The 24227-nt window shown below is 38.7% G+C and overlaps 1 protein-coding gene across 4 annotated transcripts in view; it reads right to left on the reverse strand.

Annotated features, from left to right (window-relative positions):
* The window catches only part of LOC131223647 (ubiquitin-activating enzyme E1 2-like), a 52182-nt gene extending 45073 nt beyond the window's left edge, over window positions 1-7109 (reverse strand). For 2 of the 4 annotated variants that reach the window (XM_058219100.1, XM_058219099.1), the window contains exon 1: window positions 6291-6822. In XM_058219100.1, the coding sequence (XP_058075083.1) occupies window positions 6291-6741 (451 nt within the window). In that variant the 5' untranslated portion in view covers window positions 6742-6822. The other 2 variants (XM_058219101.1, XM_058219102.1) reach the window with 2 other exon arrangements.
* Window positions 7110-24227: the final 17118 nt, after the last annotated feature.

Consider the following 24227-nt stretch of genomic DNA (forward strand, 5'->3'; position numbering starts at 1 on the left):
AACCCAAATTAGTATCCATTTCCTTTCAGTGCCTGAAAGGGAAAGAAATTGTTTTGGGTTTGGGCAGTAACGTACACTGCCCACTTTATTGACAACATACTTTTAAACACACCCCGGAAATTTTTTGCCCAACCCAATTCGTAAAATGATAATCTATAGCAATTTTTAAATTGCAACAACCAACTATTCATCATTCCTCAAAACAATCATGAAGTTCTAGCTGGACACATCCCATCAGTCCTTGGGCTCTTGGCATATTGGTTAGGTTCTTAACATTTGGCATCAGAGAAAACACTATGTACTGTGTCGAGTTACAAAAGGACAACCTGGACCACAGTGAAAGCCACCGCAACATAGCAACGGCTACCTGGACAACTAGAGTGCAGCAGCATTCCCTCTCCAGGTTTCCAGGTGGAAAGGAAAGAATGGGTGCTGCCAAAGATATAGGCTTTGGAGCGCCGTGGCATGGTTTGATCCAATTAAGGGTCTAGCTTGACACACACCATAAGTCATAGGGCTTTTGGAGCATTGGTTAGGCCCTTAACAAACATCACAAAACCATTCACATGGAAATTTTGAGCAAGCCTTGGACCATTCAACAAGTGAGCCCTACCATGGACCGCCAAGAGCTTAACCATCAAATGGATTATTGGACAATCCTAGCTCTCCTATTGTCTGCATGCACATGTTGGGTGCCACAGAAGCAAACCCCAAATTCGAATCACACGAACGATAGATAAACGCAAACAAATCAATCACAGAGAACACGCAAATTTACGTGGAAAAACCCTTGCGGGAAAAAACCATGGCACAAAGCAACAATCCACTATGAAAACGAATTAAAGAGATAAAAATCGACTTACAAATGTGAAAAAATAATCTCATAACCCTAGCTCTCCTTTAGAACAAGTCGTCGTTCACTTAGATTGCCCTAATCCCGCATTACACCCATATATATAATGTTACACCCGGAATAGGAAACAAATCACGCAATTATACAAAACCACGTGTCGTCGATCTAAGTATCGATCGAGCCTCCAATCAAACATGCTTAAAAGTATCCGAAGAGTTAATTTAATTTTTCCAAATCTTCCCGATCGATCAAACCCAGACGGTCGATCGATTTGGGTTCGATCGATCAAAACCACCAAAAATTGTCCAATGAGCAAACTCATATATTCGGGGTACTATCGATCGATCGAACCAAACTATCGATTGATCGAAATCCACTGTTCCAGCATATGTTGGAGACACCAATTTCAACAATCCCCATCGTGGTTTCAATCTTCATGCTCCATTCCTTCAAGTTGTTATCACCATCTCTAATCGTCTCCATCATAGTATCAACAACGTCGTCACTTTTCGTGCACACTCCGTCTTCATTACACCTTTGTCAATCCCAGAGAACTATAACAGAATTTTAACTTCTCTGCAAGAACCACTTTCCTAAACATATCCGCCATATTCATGTTCGTGTGGATCCTCTCAAGAGTAACATTGCCTTCCTCAAGCACCTGCTGGATAAAATGATGATGAACATCAATATATTTAGTTCTAGAATGGTAAACCAAGATCTTCGCCAAAGTGATAGTGCTTTCACTGTCACAATTCACAGGCGTGATCTCTTGCTGAAAACTCAACTCATGCATCATTCCTCTCAACCAAACACCTTCTTTGAATGCCTCCATCACTGCCATATACTCAACTTCAGTTGTGGAAAGAGCAACCACGGACTGAAGCTTCGACATCCAACTGATCGCTCCACCTACTAATACAAATGAGTAACCAGAAGTCAACCTTCTATTGTCCACGTTTCCTACATAATCAGAATTCACATAACCTACAAGTTTGTCATCTGATTTTTCAAATGTTAAGACGTAATCCTTCATACTTCGTAGATACCAAAGTAGTCATTTCACCACCTCTCAATGTTGCTTGTCAAGATTTGACATGTCCATTCTCACAACAACGACTACATGTGAAATATTCAGTCTCGTAAAGACCATGGCATGCATCAAACTGTCAATTGTGATCGAGTAGGGCACACAAGACATCAACTACTTTTCTTCATCTATAGTAGAACATTGCTCTAAAGAAAGCCGAAAGTGAACATCATTGGGCGTGCTAACCGGTTTAACCTTGTCCATCCCAAACTTGACCAATACCTTCTCAAAGTATTCTGCCCGAGACAATTGTAACCTGCTCCTATCCCTATCTCTGTGCATATCAATGCCGAGAAACCTTTTTGCAGCCCCCAGATCTTTCATCTTGAATGTCGTTGATAATTGAGCGCTCAATATGTTGATCTCATACATGTTGTGACTGACAATAAACATATTATCAACATACAATACCAATATAATGAATCATTCATCACTCAGTGATCTGAAGTAGACACAATGATCAAATTCACTCCGAATAAACCGCTAACTCACCATGAAAGAATCAATTTTTTTGTATCACTACCTAGGCGACTATTTCAGGTCGTACAACAACCTCCTCAACCTGCAAACCTTATTCTCTAACCCTTGTACCTCGAACCCCTCTGACTGTTTCATGTAAATCTGCTCTTCTATTTCCCCAGGTAGGAAAGTTGTCTTCACATCCATTTGTCCCAATTCTAGATTGTATTGGGCAACTAACACCAACACAAATCTGATAAATACCTGCTTGACCACAGGTGCAAAAATCTCGCTAAAGTCGACACCCTCATTTTGTGCATAACAATTCGTTATGCCTTGTATCTATCATGTTTCTTCCGATAGATCCACTTACATCCGATCGCATTACGCCCAACGGGAAGCTCCATTAGCTCCTACATCTCATTCTTGTACAAACAATCCATCTCATCCTCCATTGTCGCCATCCACTTCTCAGCATCTATCTTACAATGCTTCCTAAAAGGTAGATGGATCACCCTCATCCATAATAAGAACGAATGCAACATTTGAGTAATCTCTATATCCCGCTGGTAATCTGCAATCTCTCGGTGGATTTCTCATCACAAGTGGACGCCTCACCTACTCTTGTACCTCTTCCTACGGCTTGGCTTCTACTTGTGTCGCACCACACTGACTTTTATGTTTCATTGTGTTCATCATTGCGGAACAAGGAATACTCATCAAACATGACGTCACTGCTTAATCATAATCTTCCGTATGACTTGGTCATACAGCATGTATCCCTTCACACCATCACCATAGCAGACAAAGATACACTTCTTCGCCCTTTGTTGTAGCTTCTCTTTCTCAACAGACCATACATGAGACTAAGCATCACAACCAAATACTCGCAGCCCTGAGTAGTCTACATAATGACCACTCCACACTTTTTCTGGAATTTTACAATCTATGGCCGTAGATGGGGACCAATTTCCTAAGTAACAATTCGTATTGACAGCCTCAATCCATAGTTCCTTGCCCAGTGCAGCATTACTCAACATACTTCAGACTCTCTCCAAGAGAGTTTGTTTCATACGTTCCACCACACCATTCTACTCTGGTGTACGCCTCATTATATCTTACCTCACTATCCCCTATATTTGCAAAATTGATTGAATTTCCTAAAAGTGAATTCTCCATCGTTGTTTGTCCTTAGTATTTTCAACTTCCGTCATATCTGCTTTTCCACCATCGCCTTCCACACCTTAAAGGTGGCGAAAACATTGAATTTATGCTTCATGAAGTAAATTCAAACTTTACTAGAGTAGCCATCTATGAATGTGACAAAAAATGATGACATCCCTCCATAAACAACAGCCGACAGCCCCCATACATCCAAATGCACATAATCAAGCAAACCTTTACTTATATGTTTTCTAGACTTAAAAGACAATCGTGATTGTTTACTATATATGCAATACTCGCATACATTAAAATCAACACTTTTAAATGTAGGAATCAAACAATAATCAAAAAGTACCTTCATATCGTGCTCGCTCATGTGGCCTAGATGCGCATGCCACAAAGGTGCCAATGTGGACTCTGCTACAGATGTTACAGCTCCACTGGATACAGTATTCCCGACCAACTTGTAAAGGTTACTGCTCCGTTGTGCTTTCATATCAATGGGTGACCCCTTTGAAACCTTCAAGACACAATCAAACCCGATGAAATTGCATCCAAGTGCATTGAGGGCCCCCAAAAATATCAGATTCTTCTTTAGATCAGAAATGTGTCTCACATCTGTTAGGATACATTTCTTTCCATCAAACATCTTGACGTGCACTAATCCAATACCAACAACCTTACAGGCAAAGTCATTGCCCATAAATACCATGCAACAATCATACTCGTTCTATGTGGTAAACCAACTCTAATGAGGGCACATGTGATACGATGCCCCCAAATCTAAAATCCACTCATTATTGAGATACCCGAATTTGGATGCGGTTGATACGTCACAACCACCTACTTCCTAACTGGATTATGCTGCATTGGCCTCCCTCAACGAATCATTTGATTTATCTCCCTTCTGAGCTTTAGAGTTCCGACAATCCTTCTTCATATGTTCATGCCTACCACAATTCCAACACTTCAACTTCCATTTGCCTTTCGACTTGGACCTCGATCGTGATTTCCCTTTTTCTTGCTTAGACGCTCTTCCGCTAACACTAGCACTCCCGTAGATGTACCTTCCCCACCATTCTTCCTTCTCAATTGCTTTGACTGCAGCCGTGCAGCGATAAGATAGCGGTGTCAAGGTCCAAGGTGTCTCTACCATGGCACAAAATATCAACCAGATTCTCGTAAAAATCCGAAAGGGAAGTCAACAGGATAAGGGTTTTATTTTCTTCATCAATCTTTACCTTTACGCTCGTCAGTTTCTAAATTAATTTGTTAAAGGCATTGATGTGCTCATCGAGATTCAACCCCTCCACCATCTTTATATTAGAAAGTTGCCTCTTCAGATATAGATGGTTTGGAAGAGATTTTGTCATGTACAAACTCTCTAACTTTGTCTAAGGCCCTGCAAACCAACATCTTATCAAGGGCATTATAAAGGAGATTATCGGATAAATATAATTGAATCGAAGTAATCGCCCTCTGATCAAGTTCTTCCCACTCTTCATCGTTCATAGTTACAAGACGCTTCGCTATACCAAGGAGTGCTTGTTGCAATCCTTGTTGAACTAGAAGGGCTCTCATCTTCAGTCTTCACCTTCCATAGTTCAATGTTATTTTTCCCGGTGAACTTCTATGTCTCATACTTCACGTTTGATCCCTTCATCATCATGTCTCATATTCAAACACGAATCCCAATGTATATCTCTAATACCACTTGTTGGGTGCCACGGAAACAAACCCCGAATTCAAATCACACAAATGATAGATAAATGCAAACAAAGCAATCAAAGAGAATACACGACTTTAAATGAAAAAACCCATGCGGAAAAAAGAAAAAAAAAAAATTTAATAACCATGGCACAAAGCGACAATCTACTATGAAAACAAATTATAAGAGATAGAATCGACTTAAAGATGTAAAAAACCAATCTCAAAACCCTAGCTCTCATTTAGAACAAGTTCTCGTTCACTTAAGATTACCCTAATCCTACATTACACACATATATATAGTGTTAGACCCAAAATAAGAAACAAATTGCGCAATTACGCAAAACTGCGCGCGCCGTCGATCTAAGCATCGATCAAGCAACCTTCGAACGATCGAACCTCCAATTGAACATGCTCAAAAGTGTCCAGAGAGTTAATTTTATTTTTCCGAATTTTCACGATTGATCGAGCCCCCAATCGAACATGCTCAAAATGGTCAATTGATCGAAACCACCAAAAACTGCCCAGCGAGCAAACTCATATATTCAGGATATTATAGATCGATCGAACTAGACTGTCGATTGATCGAAACCCTCTGTTCTAGCATAGATTGGAGACACCAATTTCAACAGCAAATGGCCACTGAAAACAGAAGAAGAAGAGGAATAAAGACAGTCTTTTGTCTGGGACCAATCGGTGTGATATTATGTGCAGCATCCTGTAGGGCCACATGAATGGTTTGGACATCCCATGCTTGTGCCATGTGTGTGGTTTTTCAGAAATGGAATTGTGTTCGTTTGTGATCGTTACCACTGAAATTAAACAAAAAAGTGAAGACCGAGAACATAAAAAGATGGTTCAATGCTATACTCATGTCAAACCTTCCAATCCATCGTAGGACACAGCTAGGTAGCCATAAAATCATATGATCCAGATAAGGGAGAGTGAATAGAAAACAATAAGGATCAAGATTTTTATAAAATAAAATAAAATAAAATAAAGCAACACAGCACGTACCAATCTCAACACCGAGACCTTGCATCCCAGAGACAAGGACATTGGATGCAAAGAGCCTCCGCATCGTCTCTCGTCCATAGACAGCAAGCTGCCGGCTGTGCAGATCCTCATCGATCTCGGGTGGGTTGCCGTTGGAGTGTGCCATGTGGTTTCGGTCAGACGACGAGGGCAGAGGCGAGACCAAGTTGTCGAGGCGCGGCTTCTTGGGGGAGATTTCAGTGCAGTTGCTGCTGGAGTCGTCGTCTGCTGCTGCGGCTCCGACGGCTCTCTTTCTAGGAAGCATAGAGTGGAATAAACTGCTCAAAAGACCGCCGAAGCAACCCATTGCGAGAATCAACAACAGCGAGAGAAGAAAGGAATTGAGATCGGGAGTAGTTTTAAAGAGAAGAAATCCGGTTACGATTGACATGGGGACGAAAAACCCTAACCCTAACCCTAGTTTTAGAACCATCAGCTTTGGAATTTTCAAGGGAGAGAGGAATAAAGCGAGAAGGAGATGAAATAAACTAGAGAAGGGAAAGAATAAAGAGGGAGAGAACGTACCAGAGAGGGCTGGTGATGAGGGAAAGAATGGGATTCGGAAGACTGCGAGGTAGAGGGGCTTTTCTTATGTGGGATGTTAGGGCTATGCTAGTGCGGTGCCCCTAGTTTGAGCTGGCATTTTTGACTGTCCTGTAGAGAAGGAACGTGTTTGTGTGGGAAAGGTACATGGCGGGGTAAGGAAGACGGGAGGGTGGGCAGCGGAGCGGCTGGGGCACACGTGCAGAAGACCCTGCCACCCGTGCAACATTGAGCCCGTTCATCGGGCTATTTTCGCCATGGAATGTTGGTCGTTAACTACGCGGATTGCCTACAACCGGTGGGCTGATTGGTTAGAGCGACGTGGGCCTGTGAGACATGGCCCTGCAGTTAAAAAGACAAATCATTTCACTGAGGAATCCTATGTCTCACATCTCGCATGCTTCTGTGGCGTTTGTTTCATCGGGTCATGCTAGGGTTTTGCAATCGAGAGTCGCAGCAAATTTCAGTGGAGATGACACAAGCCGTGACAATTAAGAGATATTAACCACTGATCCTAACATTGTACCCATGTTTGGCTCGCTTAGATGATATGGAGGTAGCCTTTTGGGCAAATTTGATCCTATAGATGGGTTCATCACTGGCCCGCAAATGTTTTAGGTTTGGGTTGGGTGCGCCTTGACGTGGACCAATAAAAGCTTATCATGTGTTGATACTATAGGGCTAGTGCTAGCAGAAATCCTACTCACGGCGGTAAGTATCTCGGTTTGTGTTGGGCTTAAAAGCAGCCTTGTATCAAATCAAATAATACAATCAAGAAAGAAAATTTTAAACAACCATATATAACATAGAGATTTTACATGGGAAAACTCTTATAAGAAAAAATCATGGCCCAAAGTAGCAATGAATCCACTGTAATCAGAAAAATATTAAAATAGATTAAACAACTTACAATAGAAACCTTATCTATCCCCTTTAAAACCCTTGGGTCTCCCTTCGTCTCTACAAATGAATCTCTCAAGCTCTCCACACATGGACTCTCTTAACCCTAATTGTGATTAGAAAGATATATATACTACTATACACAATTAAAACAAAACCCGCACTTACACATACAGACTGGTCAAATCAGATATAACATTCGATCAGACTGGACAAAAACAACATTCCTTGGTCGAACCGAGTGTCAAGTTGAATGAGTACAAAACATCACAGCGAGTAAAGAGACAAAACCAAAATTTCTGATCAAACCGACATAGGCTTTGGTCTAACCGAAAATTTCATGTTTGCATCAGATTAAAGGCACCCGATCAACGATCTCTACCATGGCTTTAATCTTTTAGCTCTACTGTTCTAAGTTGTTGTCACCATCTCTAACCATTTTCAATATTAACACCATTATCATTGCTTCTCATGCACACTACATCTTCATTTCTTCTTTGCCAAGACTATAAAAGTCGAATAAAACTTGAAATTCTCTGCATAAACAACCTTCGTAAGTATGTCCGTCAGATTTACATTGGTATGAATCTTATCAAGAGTGACACCTCGTTCCTCTAGCCTCTGCCGAGTAAAATGATGACGAACTTTAATGTGTTGAGTCCGGGAGTACTACACAAAGTTATTAGCCAAATTGATCGCCCTCTCACTATCACAATGTACAGGCACGGCTTCCTGCTGAAGCCCCAACTCATTCATCATCTCTTTCAACCAAATAGCTTCCTTGAATGCTTTCATCACTACCGTAAATTCAATTTCGATCGTGAAAAGTACAAACACATACTAAAGATTAAATATTCAACTAACACTCACTGATACAAACCAGTAATTAGAAGTCAACTTTTTATTATCCAGATTCCCTGCATAATTCACATCCACATATCCTACAAATTTATCCTCATAATTTCCAAAAACTAGTACGTAGTTCGCCGTACCTCATACGTAATAAAGTAGTCATTTCACTACTTCACAATATTTATTGGTGGGGTTTGACATATATCTGCCCACAACACCCGCCACTTGTGAAATATCCAATATAATACAGGCCATGGCATACAAAAGACTGCCAGTCGCACTTGAGTAGAGCACAGGAGACATATATCGCTTTTCTTCATCTGACGCAGGACATTGTTCCAAAGAAAGCCAAATGTGAGTAGTGTGGGGTGTGTAACCAAGTTTAGCCTTTTCCAGTTCAAACTTAACAAAGACTTTCTCAAGATACTCCTTACGAGACAACCATAGCTTGCTCATTTCCCTGTCCTCATGCATATCAATGTCGAGAATCCTCTTAACAGTTCCCGTATATTCCATCTCAAATGTCTTTGATAACTGAGCCTTTAATATGTTGATTTCAGTTATGCTATTGCTGGTGATAAACATATTATCAACATACAACACCGGAATAACGAATTCACTATGACTCAGTGATTGAAAATAGATACAATGAACAAATTCAGTTATGATAAACTGCTAACTCAATATAAAATAATCAAACTTCTTGTATCACTATATAGGAAATTGTTTCAGGATGTACAATGACCTCTTTAACCTACAAACTCTATTGTCTTATCCTTGCACCATTAACCCTTCAGGCTACTTCGTGTAGATATGCTCCTTTTGTTTTCCATATAGAAATGTAGTCTTCACATCTAACTATTCCAATTCCATACTGTATTGGGCAACCAAAGCCAATATAAATATAATAAATACCCGCTTGACCACTGTTACAAATATCTCATCGAAGTCGACACCCTCCCTCTGAGCATGACCCATTGCTACCAGTCTGGTCGTGTATCTATCCATATTTTTCCAGTAGATCCACTTGAAACTAATCGCTTTCCGCCCAACGGGTAGCTCCATCAACTTCGACATTTCATTTTCATATAAAGAGTTCATCTCATCGTGCATTGCTGTCATCCACTTTTTAGCATCTCCGTCTTCAAGTGCTGCCTAGAAAGTAGACGAATCCCTCTCATCTACAATGAAAGTAAATGTAGCATTTGAGTCATTTATGTATCTTAATGGTAACTTGCAATCCCTTAGTGGATTTCTCCTGACAGGTGGTGACTCTACGTCTTCCTGTACCTCTATATACGGCTCAATTTCTTCAAGTGTTTCACATTTACTTATTTTCAGCATCAATCATTGATTTATATAATTCATTATGTTCATCGTGCTGAAACAAGGAACATTTATCAAACTTGACGTCCCAACTAAATATGATTTTCTTTAAAACTCACTTATACAATTTGTATTCTTTCACCCCATCACCATAGCCGATAAAAGTACACTTCCTGACCATTTGGTCTAGCTTATCTCTCTCATCTGACAGTATCGAGAGTAAGCATCACAATCAAATATTTGTAGCATCGAGTAATCAACTATATAAGCACTTCATACTTATTTTAAAATTTTACAATTGATAGTTATAAAAGGAGATCGATTTACTAAATCGCAAGCCTTGGAGATGGCCTTAGCCCATAACTCCTTGCCCAACTCAAATTACTCATCATACTTCGAGTCATTTCCATAAGAGTCTAATTAATGCGTTCAGCCACACCATCCTACTTTAGTATATGCTTTACTATGTTGTACCTCATTATCTCATAATCCTTACAATGTTGGTTTAATTCCCTTGAAGTGAATTATCTGTCATTATCTGACATCATAATCTTTACTTTCCATTGTCTTTTTCTAATCATTGCCTTCAAAGCCTTGAAAAGTGTCAAACACATCGAATTTATGTTTCAAACAATAAACTCAAACCTTTTTAGAGAAGTCGTCAATGAATGTAACAAAGAATGACGACCCTCTTCCAAAAATAATAACTGACAACCCCCACGTATCTGAATGCACATAGTTTAGCTAACTTTACTAACATATTTTCTAGTTGTAGAGCTTAACCTTAATTGTTTCCCATATCCGCAATGCTCACATATATCTAAATCAAAACTTTTAAATTTGAAAATTAAACTACGATGTATCAGTACCTTCATACCTCACTTGCTCGTGTGACCTAGGCACACATGCCACAAACGTGTCGATGTGGACTTCGCTATAGACATTGTAGCTCCACTCGATATAGTATTTTCAATCAACCTGTAAAGATTTTTGTTCATCTATGTTTTCATAACTGTAAGTGCTCATTTTGAAACCTTCGAGACACCTTCATAACTGGCAAACTTGCACCCAATTGCATCTAAAACTCTTAGAGATATCAAATTTTTATTCAAATACATAATGTGTCTGGCATCGGTCAAAGTACTTTCTACCCCATCAGACATCCTTATGCGAACTAAACCAATTTTGACCATCTTACATGCATGATCATTGCCCATAAGAACCAGGTCACTATCATACTCACTATATTTGGTGAACCAATTGCGATAAGAACACATGTGGTATGATGCCCCAGTATCCAAAATCCATTTATGATAAAAGCAATTGGTCTTGGACATTCGCAACACGTCACAACCACTCGATCATTCACTTGATTCTGTTGAATTGACTTCCTTTGATGAATCATCTGATTTTTCTTATAGATTTTGGGATATGTACAGTCCTTATTCATATGTCCCACCCTTTTTCAATTTCAGCACTTCAACTTGCCTTTGCCATTCAACTTGGACTAAGATCGTAACTTCCCATTATCTCGCTCCGATGGTCTTCCCCGAGCAAACAGTGCATCTATGTAAGTACCTTTGCCTCTACTATTCCTTATCAACTGCTTCGACTGAAGGGCTAAGATATTTGCATCAATGTCCAAGATATCCCTACCTTAGCACAAAGTATCATCCAGATGCCAGTAGGACTCTGGGAGAGATGTTAACGAATTTAGGAATTTGTCTTCTTTATCGTTCTTCACCTCGATGCTTGTTGATTTGCAAACCAATTTGTTAGAGACATTATTATGCTCAAAGAGATCCGACCCTTCCTCCATCTTCATAATATAGAATTGTCTCTTTAGATGTAGACGATTGGTGAGCAATTTCATCATATAGATGCTCTCTATCTTTATCCATGAACCTACAGTAGTCATTCCATAAATGACACTATAAAGAACTTCATCGGGCAGGTACAATTGAATTGTATTAATAACCCTCTGATCAAATTCATCCCTATTATCTTTTTTCATAAATTCTATATGATTCGCTTTCCCAATGAATGCATGTTGCAGTCCTTGTTGAATTAGGAGAGCTCTTATCTTCAACCTCCATAATTCAAAATTATATTTTACATGCGAACCTCTCTGTCTTGAATTTCACATTTGATCCCCTCGATGTCATGGTTTCATATTTAATATAAAACATCCAACGTATGCACTCATACCACTTGTTCTGTGCGAAAGCAACCTCAAATCAAATCAAACAATGCAATAAAGAAAGAAAAATTCAGGCAATCACATAGAACATGAAGATTTTACGTGGAAAACCCTTGAGGAAAAAAACTAAGAACATGAAGATTTTACGTGGAAAACCCTTGAGGAAAAAAACCACGGCACAAAGCGATGATCAATCTACTATAATCGGAAGAAGGTTCCAAGAGATGGAACAACTTATAGTAAAAACCCAATTTTCCCCTTTCAAAACCCTTAATTATCCCTTTGTCTTTACAGACGAACTCTCTCAAGCTCACACATGGAACCTCTTGTAACCGCGATTAAAAGGACATACATATATACTTTTGTACACAATTCGAAACAAAAACCCGCATTTACGCGTACCAATTGGTCGAATCATATATAATCTTAGGTTAGACCAGACAAAACTGACATACCTCGGTCGGACCGAGTGTCGAACCGAATAAGTGTAAAAAATCACAATGAGTAAATGGATAAAACTGGAATTTTCGATCATACCAACATAGGCTTCGATTGAACCAAAAATTCCATGTCTACATCATATTAAAGGCACCCAATCAACAGTTTGATCTTCCTTTAGGATTATGCATTTCGTTATTAATGTGGAGGCATGGACCCTTACACCCGCCTTTAGGAGAACGAATCGATCGATGTCACACAACCACATTTATCGTGCCAATTAACGAGGTAGTGTACTTAACATATCTGTAAGAAACCCATTGAGAGAATGAATCTTATCATGTATTTAGCAATGATACGCTTGAGGAAGCCATCTCTCATAATCCTTCCAAAATGGGAGATATACCCAGTGACGTTTGGAGAGTCTATGGAATTCAAGAAGTCTTTGAATATTGGGAAATCGAACCGATATCTAAGCAAATCCAACTATGGTTCAGGCCCAAATCGGGAGGAAATGGATAGCGGCTGGATCAGACCCCAAGATGTACATTGATCGGAGTTAAAAGAATGGGAGACCTTGAGGATTCGATCCCCTGGCCGTAGTTTAATTGCGATTAAGAATTTAGGAGATCACGATGTAATGGATCATTTCCATCTCTCTCCAAGCAATCCAAACTATCAAGGTATGAAGGCTGATGATTAAATGCAAGAAGCAGTTCGATTGGGTCCTACATATGCATGAACAACTTCAAGTCTTGGATCGACCCCGATTTTCTTCGCGGGTCACTGATATTGGCCTAGTTATCTTCACTAGAAGGATTTTAATGAGATTGATCCCGAACCCATTTAGTAGGCCGCGAAGAGCTCTATAGCGGGATCAACTACGAGAGGAGAATCTTAAAAGCAGGCGTATTCGGATCTCTTGAGGAGATTCCATTATTTAGAATGTGCGCCGTAAACATGGAGGATCCAGGATCAACAAGGAAACCGAGTGAGGGTTTTACCACCTTCACAAGCTATAAAAGGAGGACGCAAAGAACAACTCAAGGCCCTACACCAAACGCTTCTATCTACTTTTCAATTTATCTTAGCACAGCTTAGTCTAGTTCTAGCATAAATCACTACTACCTAGCGGCTTCCACTACAATACCTTAAGAGTATAATTAAATATCTGCAACCTTAATTTGTAGGATCATGATCAACTAAGTTCCAATTTTATTCACATACTGTTGACCATCCTCCTCCATCTCTTGTTTTGATAGATGAATCATGTATCTATCTCATTTATTTTATTTATTTGGTTGTTTGATACTTTGTCAATTGTAATGGGCCATATATTCAAATATCAATAAAATCAACATTATACAACCTTCCTCTTCTTCTTTTTTATATGTACATCATTATTCGTTTGAGAAATATTAAAATAAAGTATAGGTAAGAGAATAAGTCCCTTAGTCCGTAGACGCAAGTCTATTGTCACAAAGTAGAAATAATCCATTTAAAAGGGCCAACCTTTCATAGATTGCCTAAACGTTGAGCGCAACAGATGGTTGAGAGGATAACTAGATCCTGCACTCAATTTTTAATCAGTCCAACTCAACACAGGGGAACAACAACAGTTCAATCAAACCTTGAGTTGAGTAGACTTTGGCATACCCGCACATCATACCCACACACGAAAACTAAATACAGACCTTTGTTCACATGTATGGCCTTGTTTTATTGAATTGGTGGCAACGAGTCGGTCTAGGTATACCTCGTCAGTTGTATTGTGCTTGGCTACTATAGCCTCATCAGCCTTCGGTTAGGTCTAACAAAGTCTACACACCCCACTTGAGATTTTGAATCTATATATGGGATTTGGGCATCCATTTGGTCTTTATAACTCAAGTCAAGTTCAACTTTAGTCCAAGTTATGGACAATGCAAAATCTTAGCCATGAAATTACATGTTGAGAAAAAACCTGCAAATATTGTAGTAGCCTTTGTATAAAATATGTGATACTTAAGCATGGTCCGACTTCTTATGCCTACGTTAATGGATTACTATACATGCACATCATACTACGAGACAATCCAAATTCCCATTCCAAAAAGTTAAGTTGCGGGCTCACAGGAAGTTCCTCTAGTCAAAAGCTACATGGGGCTCACCAAGATCCCCCATGAAAATCTGCCCTATCTATCAATTTCTCTAACTCATGTTAGGACATCATCCTAAAAACATGACAAATTCGAAATTGATGTGGACCATGTTATAGGAAACAATAGAGATGGAATGCCCACTGTCAAAACCTTAATGGAGATTGTAGATACCTCACCCAAAATGAGACTCAAACTACTCTTTAACTTCAACAAAAAACATCTACAAGAAATCGACAAACATTGTAGGATGATGCAAGGTAGGCGAGATGCATTTTAGGTAGGTATGGGAAATGTCGGTAGGATCAAATCGACCAATCTAAGGGTCAACCAAACAAATGTTGTCCGAATCATAAGGATCCCTCAAAAAGCTAGAAAATGAATATTATAAATAAGATAATATTCGGGCAACCAAAAATACCTTAGAAGCTCGAACAATTCAACTAGAAAAATATCTTAACACAACCTAAATGTGATTACCGAGTCAGATGGGCATGCCCATAATTTAATTTGCGAGACGACGACCGATCTCTCGAGATGTCCAAATATGTCAAAAGCCTAGAACAAACGATAAAGTGACGTTTCGCCACTCCAACGACAGAAAAGGTTCATGAAAACTAAACCAAAGGGATCTTGGTATCCCATGGAGACAATCACTAGACTTGATTAGCTGAGATTCAAAAATTGGAGATATACGAAGCCCCGACAACCTTAAAACATCCAAAAACAACAACTACGGTACACAAAGTGAGAAAACTCTCACATAGATACTTAAGGTGCTAGTTGTAAAAGCAACACCCCATCATGGTAATAATACCCTACTCCGTGTGGGCTGTCACGACCCTAAAGCTAGTGTTGGTAATCCATGATTACAGGACACCAAATTTTGGGTTGACAGCCTCCGTAGAACTCCGATTTTGGGACTTCCAACTATTACATCCTAAGTCCCATAAGCGGGGCTCTACAAGGAGGATTTCTGAAAGTAAAGACAACAAGCATATATGTCTCAAAATTTCATCATATTCAACATATATTATTGTGTACAACTGAGCATATCAAGGCAAAAACAAAACATAAACCATGTCATATTTACTATACCTGATGCACATATTCAGGGTATTACAAAAAAATATATATACACTGATATGTATAAAACAAAAAGGACAACTGGAGTCTGTAGCCTCTACTCCTGCAGCTCCCTACTCTCACCTGTAACAAAAAAAATAGAAAGGAAAGCTTGAGCTACTAAGCCCAGTGAGTGCGTGTGTGCAGTGAAAATGCATGTTTCATGTCATGCTCCTCTAATGCACATGCTTTCTGGCTCGATAACAATAAAATAAAGATACAATGCCTACTCTTTCAACGTTTCTACGACTTTCCACATTTCTCAATTGGATCACCAGGGTCTAAAACAGAGGTGAGACTCGCATATGTTTACTACCCACTTGTGTAGACTTTTTCATCGTGGTCAACTACAGAGGTGGGACTACATAGTTCACGGGCTGAACTAGTCTAACCCACTTGTGTTAAACCTCACTATCTGCTGAACAGCGAGAAGCAATAAGTCGCCTGGCAAAACGATGGTAGACAATTTACGATTCGTCACACATAACCTATCTTTGCTTGCCCATAAGCAGGTCAGGTCAAACCTCTTAACCAATCGACACACGTCGGTGGGAGTCGCTACTTACTTTGGTATTTCGGCATTCCAGCGCTCTGTTCTTCCACCCAGTCTAAGCATTGGTCGCTCCCAATGGTACCAATCGGGGTTTAGGGACTTTCACCCACGGACCCTCTAATCATGTCCCGTCGAATTACACATTTCCGGTGTGGTGTCCAACTCAAGTTATAACAAAGTATGTTTCATCACATTTACAATTACCATATACATAAGTCCACATACAAGCACAATATGTCATGGTTTTCAAGGCAAACATAGGACGACCTTCCTCATGTGGTCTCCTCATACATTTAAGTTCCACATTTAAATTCCTCATAAGGGTCTCATGTAATACATCATGTATCTAGACGGTTTACATACTCATCATAGACACATCGTGTGTCGCACCACAACCCACTATGATCACCATATCATGATATAAATCATTCACTCTCAAGTATACAATGATACAACAACTATGAGTCATGCATATGATATGCACATGACTTAGCCAATCTAATTCCAATTCAGGATTTATTCTGCTATAAGACTTCATGCTACAAGCATGCTTTTTCTCAAGAAGTAACTAAAAGATGTAGGATATTTCTTTGAAACCATTTGTCAAACAGGTAGCGGGTGGATGTAAGGGACAAAGAGAGAACCCATTTGTAAGGGACAAAGAAAGAACCCGTTAGAAATACGTATGACTTTCATCTAATCAGCCCTTAATAACCTAGTCAACTAACGTAGAAAATCCACTTTTATCTAATCAGCTATAACCTTAAGAAAGTCCAGCAATAACCTAACGAATTTAAATCAGCAAAGCTAGTCTTCTATAGGGTTTTGAAAGAAAATCCAGCAATCTATTAACCCTAAATACAAATCCAGCGAAAACCTAACTCTAAAACAGACAATCCAGCAATTATTTAACCTTAAAACAGAAATTTTAACAATTTTTTAACCCTAAATAAAAATCCAGCGAAAACCTAACCCTAAAACAGAAAATCCAGCAATTATTTAACCTTAAAATAGAAATTTCAGCAATTTTCTAACCCTAAATAAAAATCCAGCGAAAACCTAACGCTAAAACAGAAAATCCAACAATTATTTAACTTAAACAAAAATTTTAGCAATCTTCTAACCCTAAATGAAAATCCTTCGAAAACCTAACCCTAAAACAGGAAATCAAGCAATTATTTAACTTTAAAACAGAAATTTCAGCAATCTTCTAACCCTAAATGAAAATCCAGCGAAACCCTAACCCTAAAACAGAAAATCCAACAATTCTCTAACCTTAAAACAGAAATTCCAGCGATAGGGTTTTGAAAGAAACCTCAACGGACACATATACGTGCTCCTAATCTATACACTCACCTGTAACTATCAAAGGATTGACTTGTAATCTCAGCTTCTATTTCCTTTTCTTCTTCTTCTTCCTCTCAACTTCACATTCAACAAGGAAGAGTGCTGAAAAATAAAATCCTGCAAGAGGGTTTTTATATGTGTGGACTTGAAATTGGTTTTAAAGGGTTATGGGATGTTTTGTGAGGATTTTAAAAAGTTTAAGTATATAGTAGCAATATAACGATGTTATTTAAGTAGTTGGAACTAACGTATTCCAAGGAGTTTAAAAACATCGAGGTCATTTGAGTATATTTTCTCAAAATATACATGTACATGTCTATGCATAACTTACACTCCGGGTGTCCTATTGACATGTCGTTTTCGCCATTAACTCCGTAACTCAACTACGGTTACAACGGTTAGGCTCTCGGACCTAACGGATTTTGAAACCTCGATGGTGGGGCTCCGCCAGATAAAATAAGGACATAATTATCATTTCTCAGATTGTTTAATTTTAAGTCCATATTTTAAATTCGGACATCAGGTTGAAATATGGCTTACGACTTGATAACAGAACAACATTATGATCAAGTCAAAACATTCTCGAGGCCAATGCACCTATAGTCAATGGCTATCCAGTGTACAAACTAGATTTCGGGGTCACGGGTCTTATAACTCTTCCCTCCTTAAAAAATATTGTCCTCAAAATTTTAAAACATATCCAGTTATAACAATACAATACAACAATACAACAATAACCATATCATATTTATACATACGTAGGAATCAAATAGATGAGGGTAACGACTGCGTATCTCTGCTTCCCGTTCCCAGGTTGCTTCTTCTAGAGAATGATAACCCCATTGAACTTTAACTAAGGGAATGACTTTAATACGAAGAACCTGTTCTTTTCTATCCACGATACAAAATTAGCTGCTCGATATAGGATGCATCTTCCCGAACTGTTAAGGATTGCCAGTCAATAACAGGTGTTATTATTTTCGGATCACATTTACGAAGCATCGAGACATGAAAAACATTATGAACTCCAGATAATTGGGGTGGCAAAGCGAGACGATAAACTACGGTGCCAACTCGTTCAACAATATTAAAGGGCCCTATAAACCTCGGGGCTAGCTTTCCCTTAACACCAAATCGTACTACACCTTTCACTGGTGAAACTCGAAGCTATACACGGTCTCCCTCAACAAACTCTAAGGGTCTACGTCGGCAATCTGCAAAACTCTTCTGCCGACTTTGAGCTGTAAGCATATGTTGTCAAATAAGATTAATCTTTTCAGACGTTTTCCGGACAACATCAGGACCTAAAAGACATCGCTCACCAATCTCAGTCTAACAACTTGAGGACCTAAAAGGTCTACCACATAACGCCTCATAGGGTGCCATGCCAATAGTAGCCTGAAAACTATTATTATATACAAATTCTACTAATGACAAGTGGTCGTCCCAACTACTAGAGAAATCTAAGGCACATGATCTGAGCATGTCCTCCAGAATCTGGTTAACTCTTTCGGACTGCCCATCTGTTTGTAGATGATATGCTGTACTAAATCTTAAAACCGTCCCCATTGCTTTTTGAAAACTCTTCCAAAACTTTGATGTAAACCTTGGATCTCGGTCAGATACAATCGACACAGGTACATCATGTAATCTAACAATTTCGTTTATAAACAAAGCTGCGAGCCGATCTGTAGACCAAGATATACATATAGGAAGAAAGTGAGTTGTCTTTATTAAACGGTTTAGAATAACCCATATAGCATCATGTCGACGTAAGGTTCTTGGTAAACCCATAATGAAATCCATAGTTACATGTTCCCACTTCCATACTGGTATCTCCAAAGGTTGCAATTCCTCTGCCGGCTTTTGGTGCTCTGCCTTTACTCATTTGCAAACGTCACACTCTGACACATGCCTAACAACTTCACGTTTCATTCCAGTCCACCAAAATTGCCTTTTCATATCCTTATACATCTTCTTAGAACCTGGGTGGATAGTAAACTGAGTGCGATGTGCCTAATCCATAAGGCCCTTCTTCAATTCTGAGATATCTGGAACATATAATCTACCGTGAAACCGAAGTCCACCATCCAAACCTATCTACCACTTTGGTTGACTTTTTCCTATTATCACATCTTTACAAAACAACGCCCATTGATCAAACTGTTGGGCTTCTATTACTAGGGATATCAAAGAGGGCTGAATCGTCAAGTTTGCTAATTGTACAACTGAGGACTGTAGAGTCATCTCAAAATCAATTTCAGCTATATCTTCTACCATTTTCCACTCTCGCATCATCAATTGTTCCACATTTAAATTCCTCATAAGGGTCTTATGTAATACATCATGTATCTAGACGGTTTACATACTCATCATAGACACATCGTGTGTCGCATCACAACCCACTATGATCACCATATCATGATATGAATCATTCACTCTCAAGCATATAATGATACAACAACTATAAGTCATGCATATGATATGCACATGACTTAGCCAATCTAATTCCAATCCAGGATTTATACTGCTATAAGACTTCACGCTACAAGCATCCTTTTTCTCAAGAAGTAACTAAAAGATGTAGGATATTTCTTTGTAACCATTTGTCAAACAGGTAGCGGGCGGATGTAAGGGACAAAGAGAGAACCCGTTTGAAATACGTATGACTTTCATCTAATCAGCCCTTAATAACCTAGTTAACTAACGTAGAAAATTCACTTTCATCTAATCAGCCATAACCTTAAGAAAGTCCAGCAATAACCTAACGAATTTAAATTAGCAAAGCTAGTCTTCTATAGGATTTTAAAAGAAAATCCAGTAATCTATTAACCCTAAATACAAATCCAGCAAAAACCTAACCCTAAACAGACAATCCAGCAATTATTTAACCTTAAAACAGAAATTTCAGCAATTTTCTAACCCTAAATGAAAATTCAGCGAAAACCTAACCCTAAAACAGAAAATCCAGCAATTATTTAACCTTTAAAATAGAAATTTTAGCAATTTTCTAACCCTAAATAAAAATCCAGTGAAAACCTAACCCTAAAACAGAAAATCGAGCAATTATTTAACTTTAAAACAACAATTTCAGCAAACTTCTAACCCTAAATGAAAATCCAGCGAAAACCTAACCCTAAAACAGAAAATCTAGCAATTATTTAACTTTAAAACAGAAATTTCAGCAATCTTCTAACCCTAAATGAAAATCCAGCGAAACCCTAACCCTAAAACAGAAAATCCAGCAATTCTCTAACCTTAAAACAGAAATTCCAACGATAGGGTTTTGAAAGAAACCTCAACGTACACATATACGTACTCCTAATCTATACACTCACCTATAAACTGTAACTATCAAAGGATTGACTTGCAATCTCAGCTTCTATTTCCTTTTCTTCTTCTTCTTCTTCTAAACTTCACATTCAACAAGAAAGAGTACTGAAAAATAAAATCCTGCAAGAGGGTTTTCATATGTGTGGACTTGAAATTGGTTTTAAAGGATTATGGGATGTTTTGTGAGGATTTTGAAAAGTTTAAGCGTATTGTAGCAATATAACAATGTTATTTAAGTAGTTGGAACTAACGTATTCCAAGGAGTTTAAAAACATCGAGGTCATTTAAGTATATTTTCTCAAAATATACATGTACATGTCTATGCATAACTTACACTCTGGGTGTCCTATTGACATGCTGTTTTCGCCATTAACTCCGTAACTCGACTATGGTTACAACGGTTAGGCTCTCGGACCTAATGAATTTTGAAGACTTGATGGTGGGGCTCCGCCAGATAAAATAAGGACATAATTGTCATTTGTCAGATTGTTTAATTTTAAGTTCATATCTTAAATTCAGACATTGGGTTGAAAGGGTTGAAATACGGCTTGCGACTTGATAACCGAACAACATTATGATCAAGTCAAAACATTCTCGAGGCCAATGGACCTATAGTCAATGGCTATCTAGTGTACAAACCAGATTTTGGGGTCACGGGTGTTACCTGGGCCCTCTGTCAAAGCCAAATACAAAAGACATAGACCCTTAACTGGTGTTGATCAAGGGTTTACATAAACCCCATCATAACTGACAAGAAAAAGGAAAGGCGGGAGAGAGAGCTGGTGAGTTATTTATGGATCAACTGTATCCACTCTTAGAGATTCGAGGTTGTTGGGATTTGATGAACAACCACCAAAATGAAGTTTGCCTCGACCTGACAATCCTGATAATGTCTTTCATTTTCCCATGTGAGAAGCGCGTCAATTTAAAGTTGAAAAAGATGTTGAAGGCATAAGAGTAGGGTTGGGATCGAGGACAGTTTTCCCCTTTTCCTTCTTGCATCTCCAATCGACCGATACTCCATTTCGCATAGTCTAATACGCTCGCAGAATACGCATATTCACGCACTTTTCTTACACTCTCCTCTAATTGCTTTTCTTTACTTTTGCCTACCCAGGGTCTTAACACCCTGTGCAGTATGGCTTAATATAGTGATATTGAAGTTCAATTGAATGTTAAAAATAATAATAATATCTTGTAAAGTAGAGACCATGCGTCGCATGGGTGGAAAATTGATGCCTAACCCCTTCCCTTTTTTTATAATCGATGACCCGATTTAAAATCTACGGTGTAGATCAACCATAGGAGTCACGTGAGTTAGGGAGTTAACAATTTTTTGGCCCACAAATGACTCTTCAGTTTCTAGTTGACTATAGATTATGAAATACATTTTGCTAGCGGTGACTCCGGTAAAATCTTATAAGTCCAAAATGTAACCCCTTAACATTAAACAAATGAGGCAACAAAAGTAATTCCAATTTATAAACCATCATCCAAGCAAAAAGAGAATGAATCACAAGCATGCTAAGTGCGTCCGCTCATGCATGAGGGCATTCACAGGGACAAAAGTTTTGGATTGGGTTAATATGTGCGCTTTTAATTCATTTGAATTACAATGACCTTATGATTGGTTTGGATAACATAAAAATATCATTATGGGCCCCAGGGACAATTTAAATTGTGAGCATTTCCATTCGCACTATTTTTATGTGACGTAGTCCCCTTAAGTTTTAGATATCACTCATATTTAGGATCATGTCCCAATGTGAGTTGGGGAAACTAAAAGATGTCATGGATTTCTCACGAACGTCTTGGTGTACCTCATGCTACTTTTGACTATAAGAACTTCCCACGAGTAGGGGGGCACAATTCGTGTGTGTTTATTGGTATTCATCAACCTTGTAGGTGAAAATTAGCAAAAAATATAAATAAAAATGAGCCCAACGTCCCCATCTAATATGTAGGTCCACAAATAATGTGGTGCATTTAATGGGAACTACTATTTTATCATGACCCATTTATGATTATAGTCATTTGATGAATGGGCTACGACACAACTCATGCAATGAGTGGTTTGGGGTGAAATTTGTCTTGTTTTTGCCTGATAAGATTCATCCATAATGAACCTTGTGAAGCCCAACCCTCCACGGTGAAGCTCATCTCACTTGACTACATAGGACTTGACCCTTGTTGGAGTTATGCTCTGAAAAACCAATGTACGTGTTAATCCACTGATCCTATGTATTTGATGGATTCGATTTCAATTGCTGATTATGATGACCACAAGTTCTTTGAAGGCAATGTAATATCCTTTAACTAATACATAATACACGGCGTCACTTTATACTTTCATTAACATATGTGATGTAATGAGTGATTCTTCTGTAATCTTGGAAAATTGAGATTGGACACAGTATTTATCGATGGGGGAGAGTTGTGGTACATGAATCTTAATATCCCAATGTGCCACGACCGTCCAATATACTTAGGATGGGTCTATGGACCACAAACTATGAGAAGTACGACCATCTCATGTGAGAGGACTAACTTAGGTCAAGATGGACTGTCTCCACCATCGAGAGCCGACCTGATGTTGGTCATGCACACCCTACATGGAAGTGTGGGTGTGCCATGGACATAATATCCCAGTGTTAGACCTTTAGATACTTGTATTGAATTATCAAGTTCAAGTCAATAATTTCAAGGCTAATTACCTAAACTATAAAATATATGATCGAGGACTTCATGTTTCATGAAAGATTATCAATTTTTATATAAACTATTGTTTCTTGTGATGTCAAACGCAATGCAATGAAGATAACAAAAAAAAAAAAAACAAATTTTAAGATTTATAATCACCATCCACGAATGAACCATATTTCAAAACATGAAATATATATTTTATAATGCACACTTATGTGTGAAAAATTCACCTATTTTTTGTTGTTGGTCTCTTAATGTAGAGTCTCTCTTAGATCAATTACAAGTTTAGGAAGATGACAAGTGGTAACAGATCCTCTGGTAGGGGCCAAAGGCCAACTAGAGCCATCCAAGAGTAGTTATATACCCCAAGCATATATACATGTGAAAAAAAAGGGTGACATTGCCCCCCTTCCCTCGACAGTCTATGATACTTAGGACACATCTATGGACAACAAACTATG

This window comes from Magnolia sinica, chromosome 13 (assembly GCF_029962835.1).
Source record: "Magnolia sinica isolate HGM2019 chromosome 13, MsV1, whole genome shotgun sequence".
NCBI classification, from domain to species: Eukaryota; Viridiplantae; Streptophyta; class Magnoliopsida; order Magnoliales; family Magnoliaceae; genus Magnolia; species Magnolia sinica.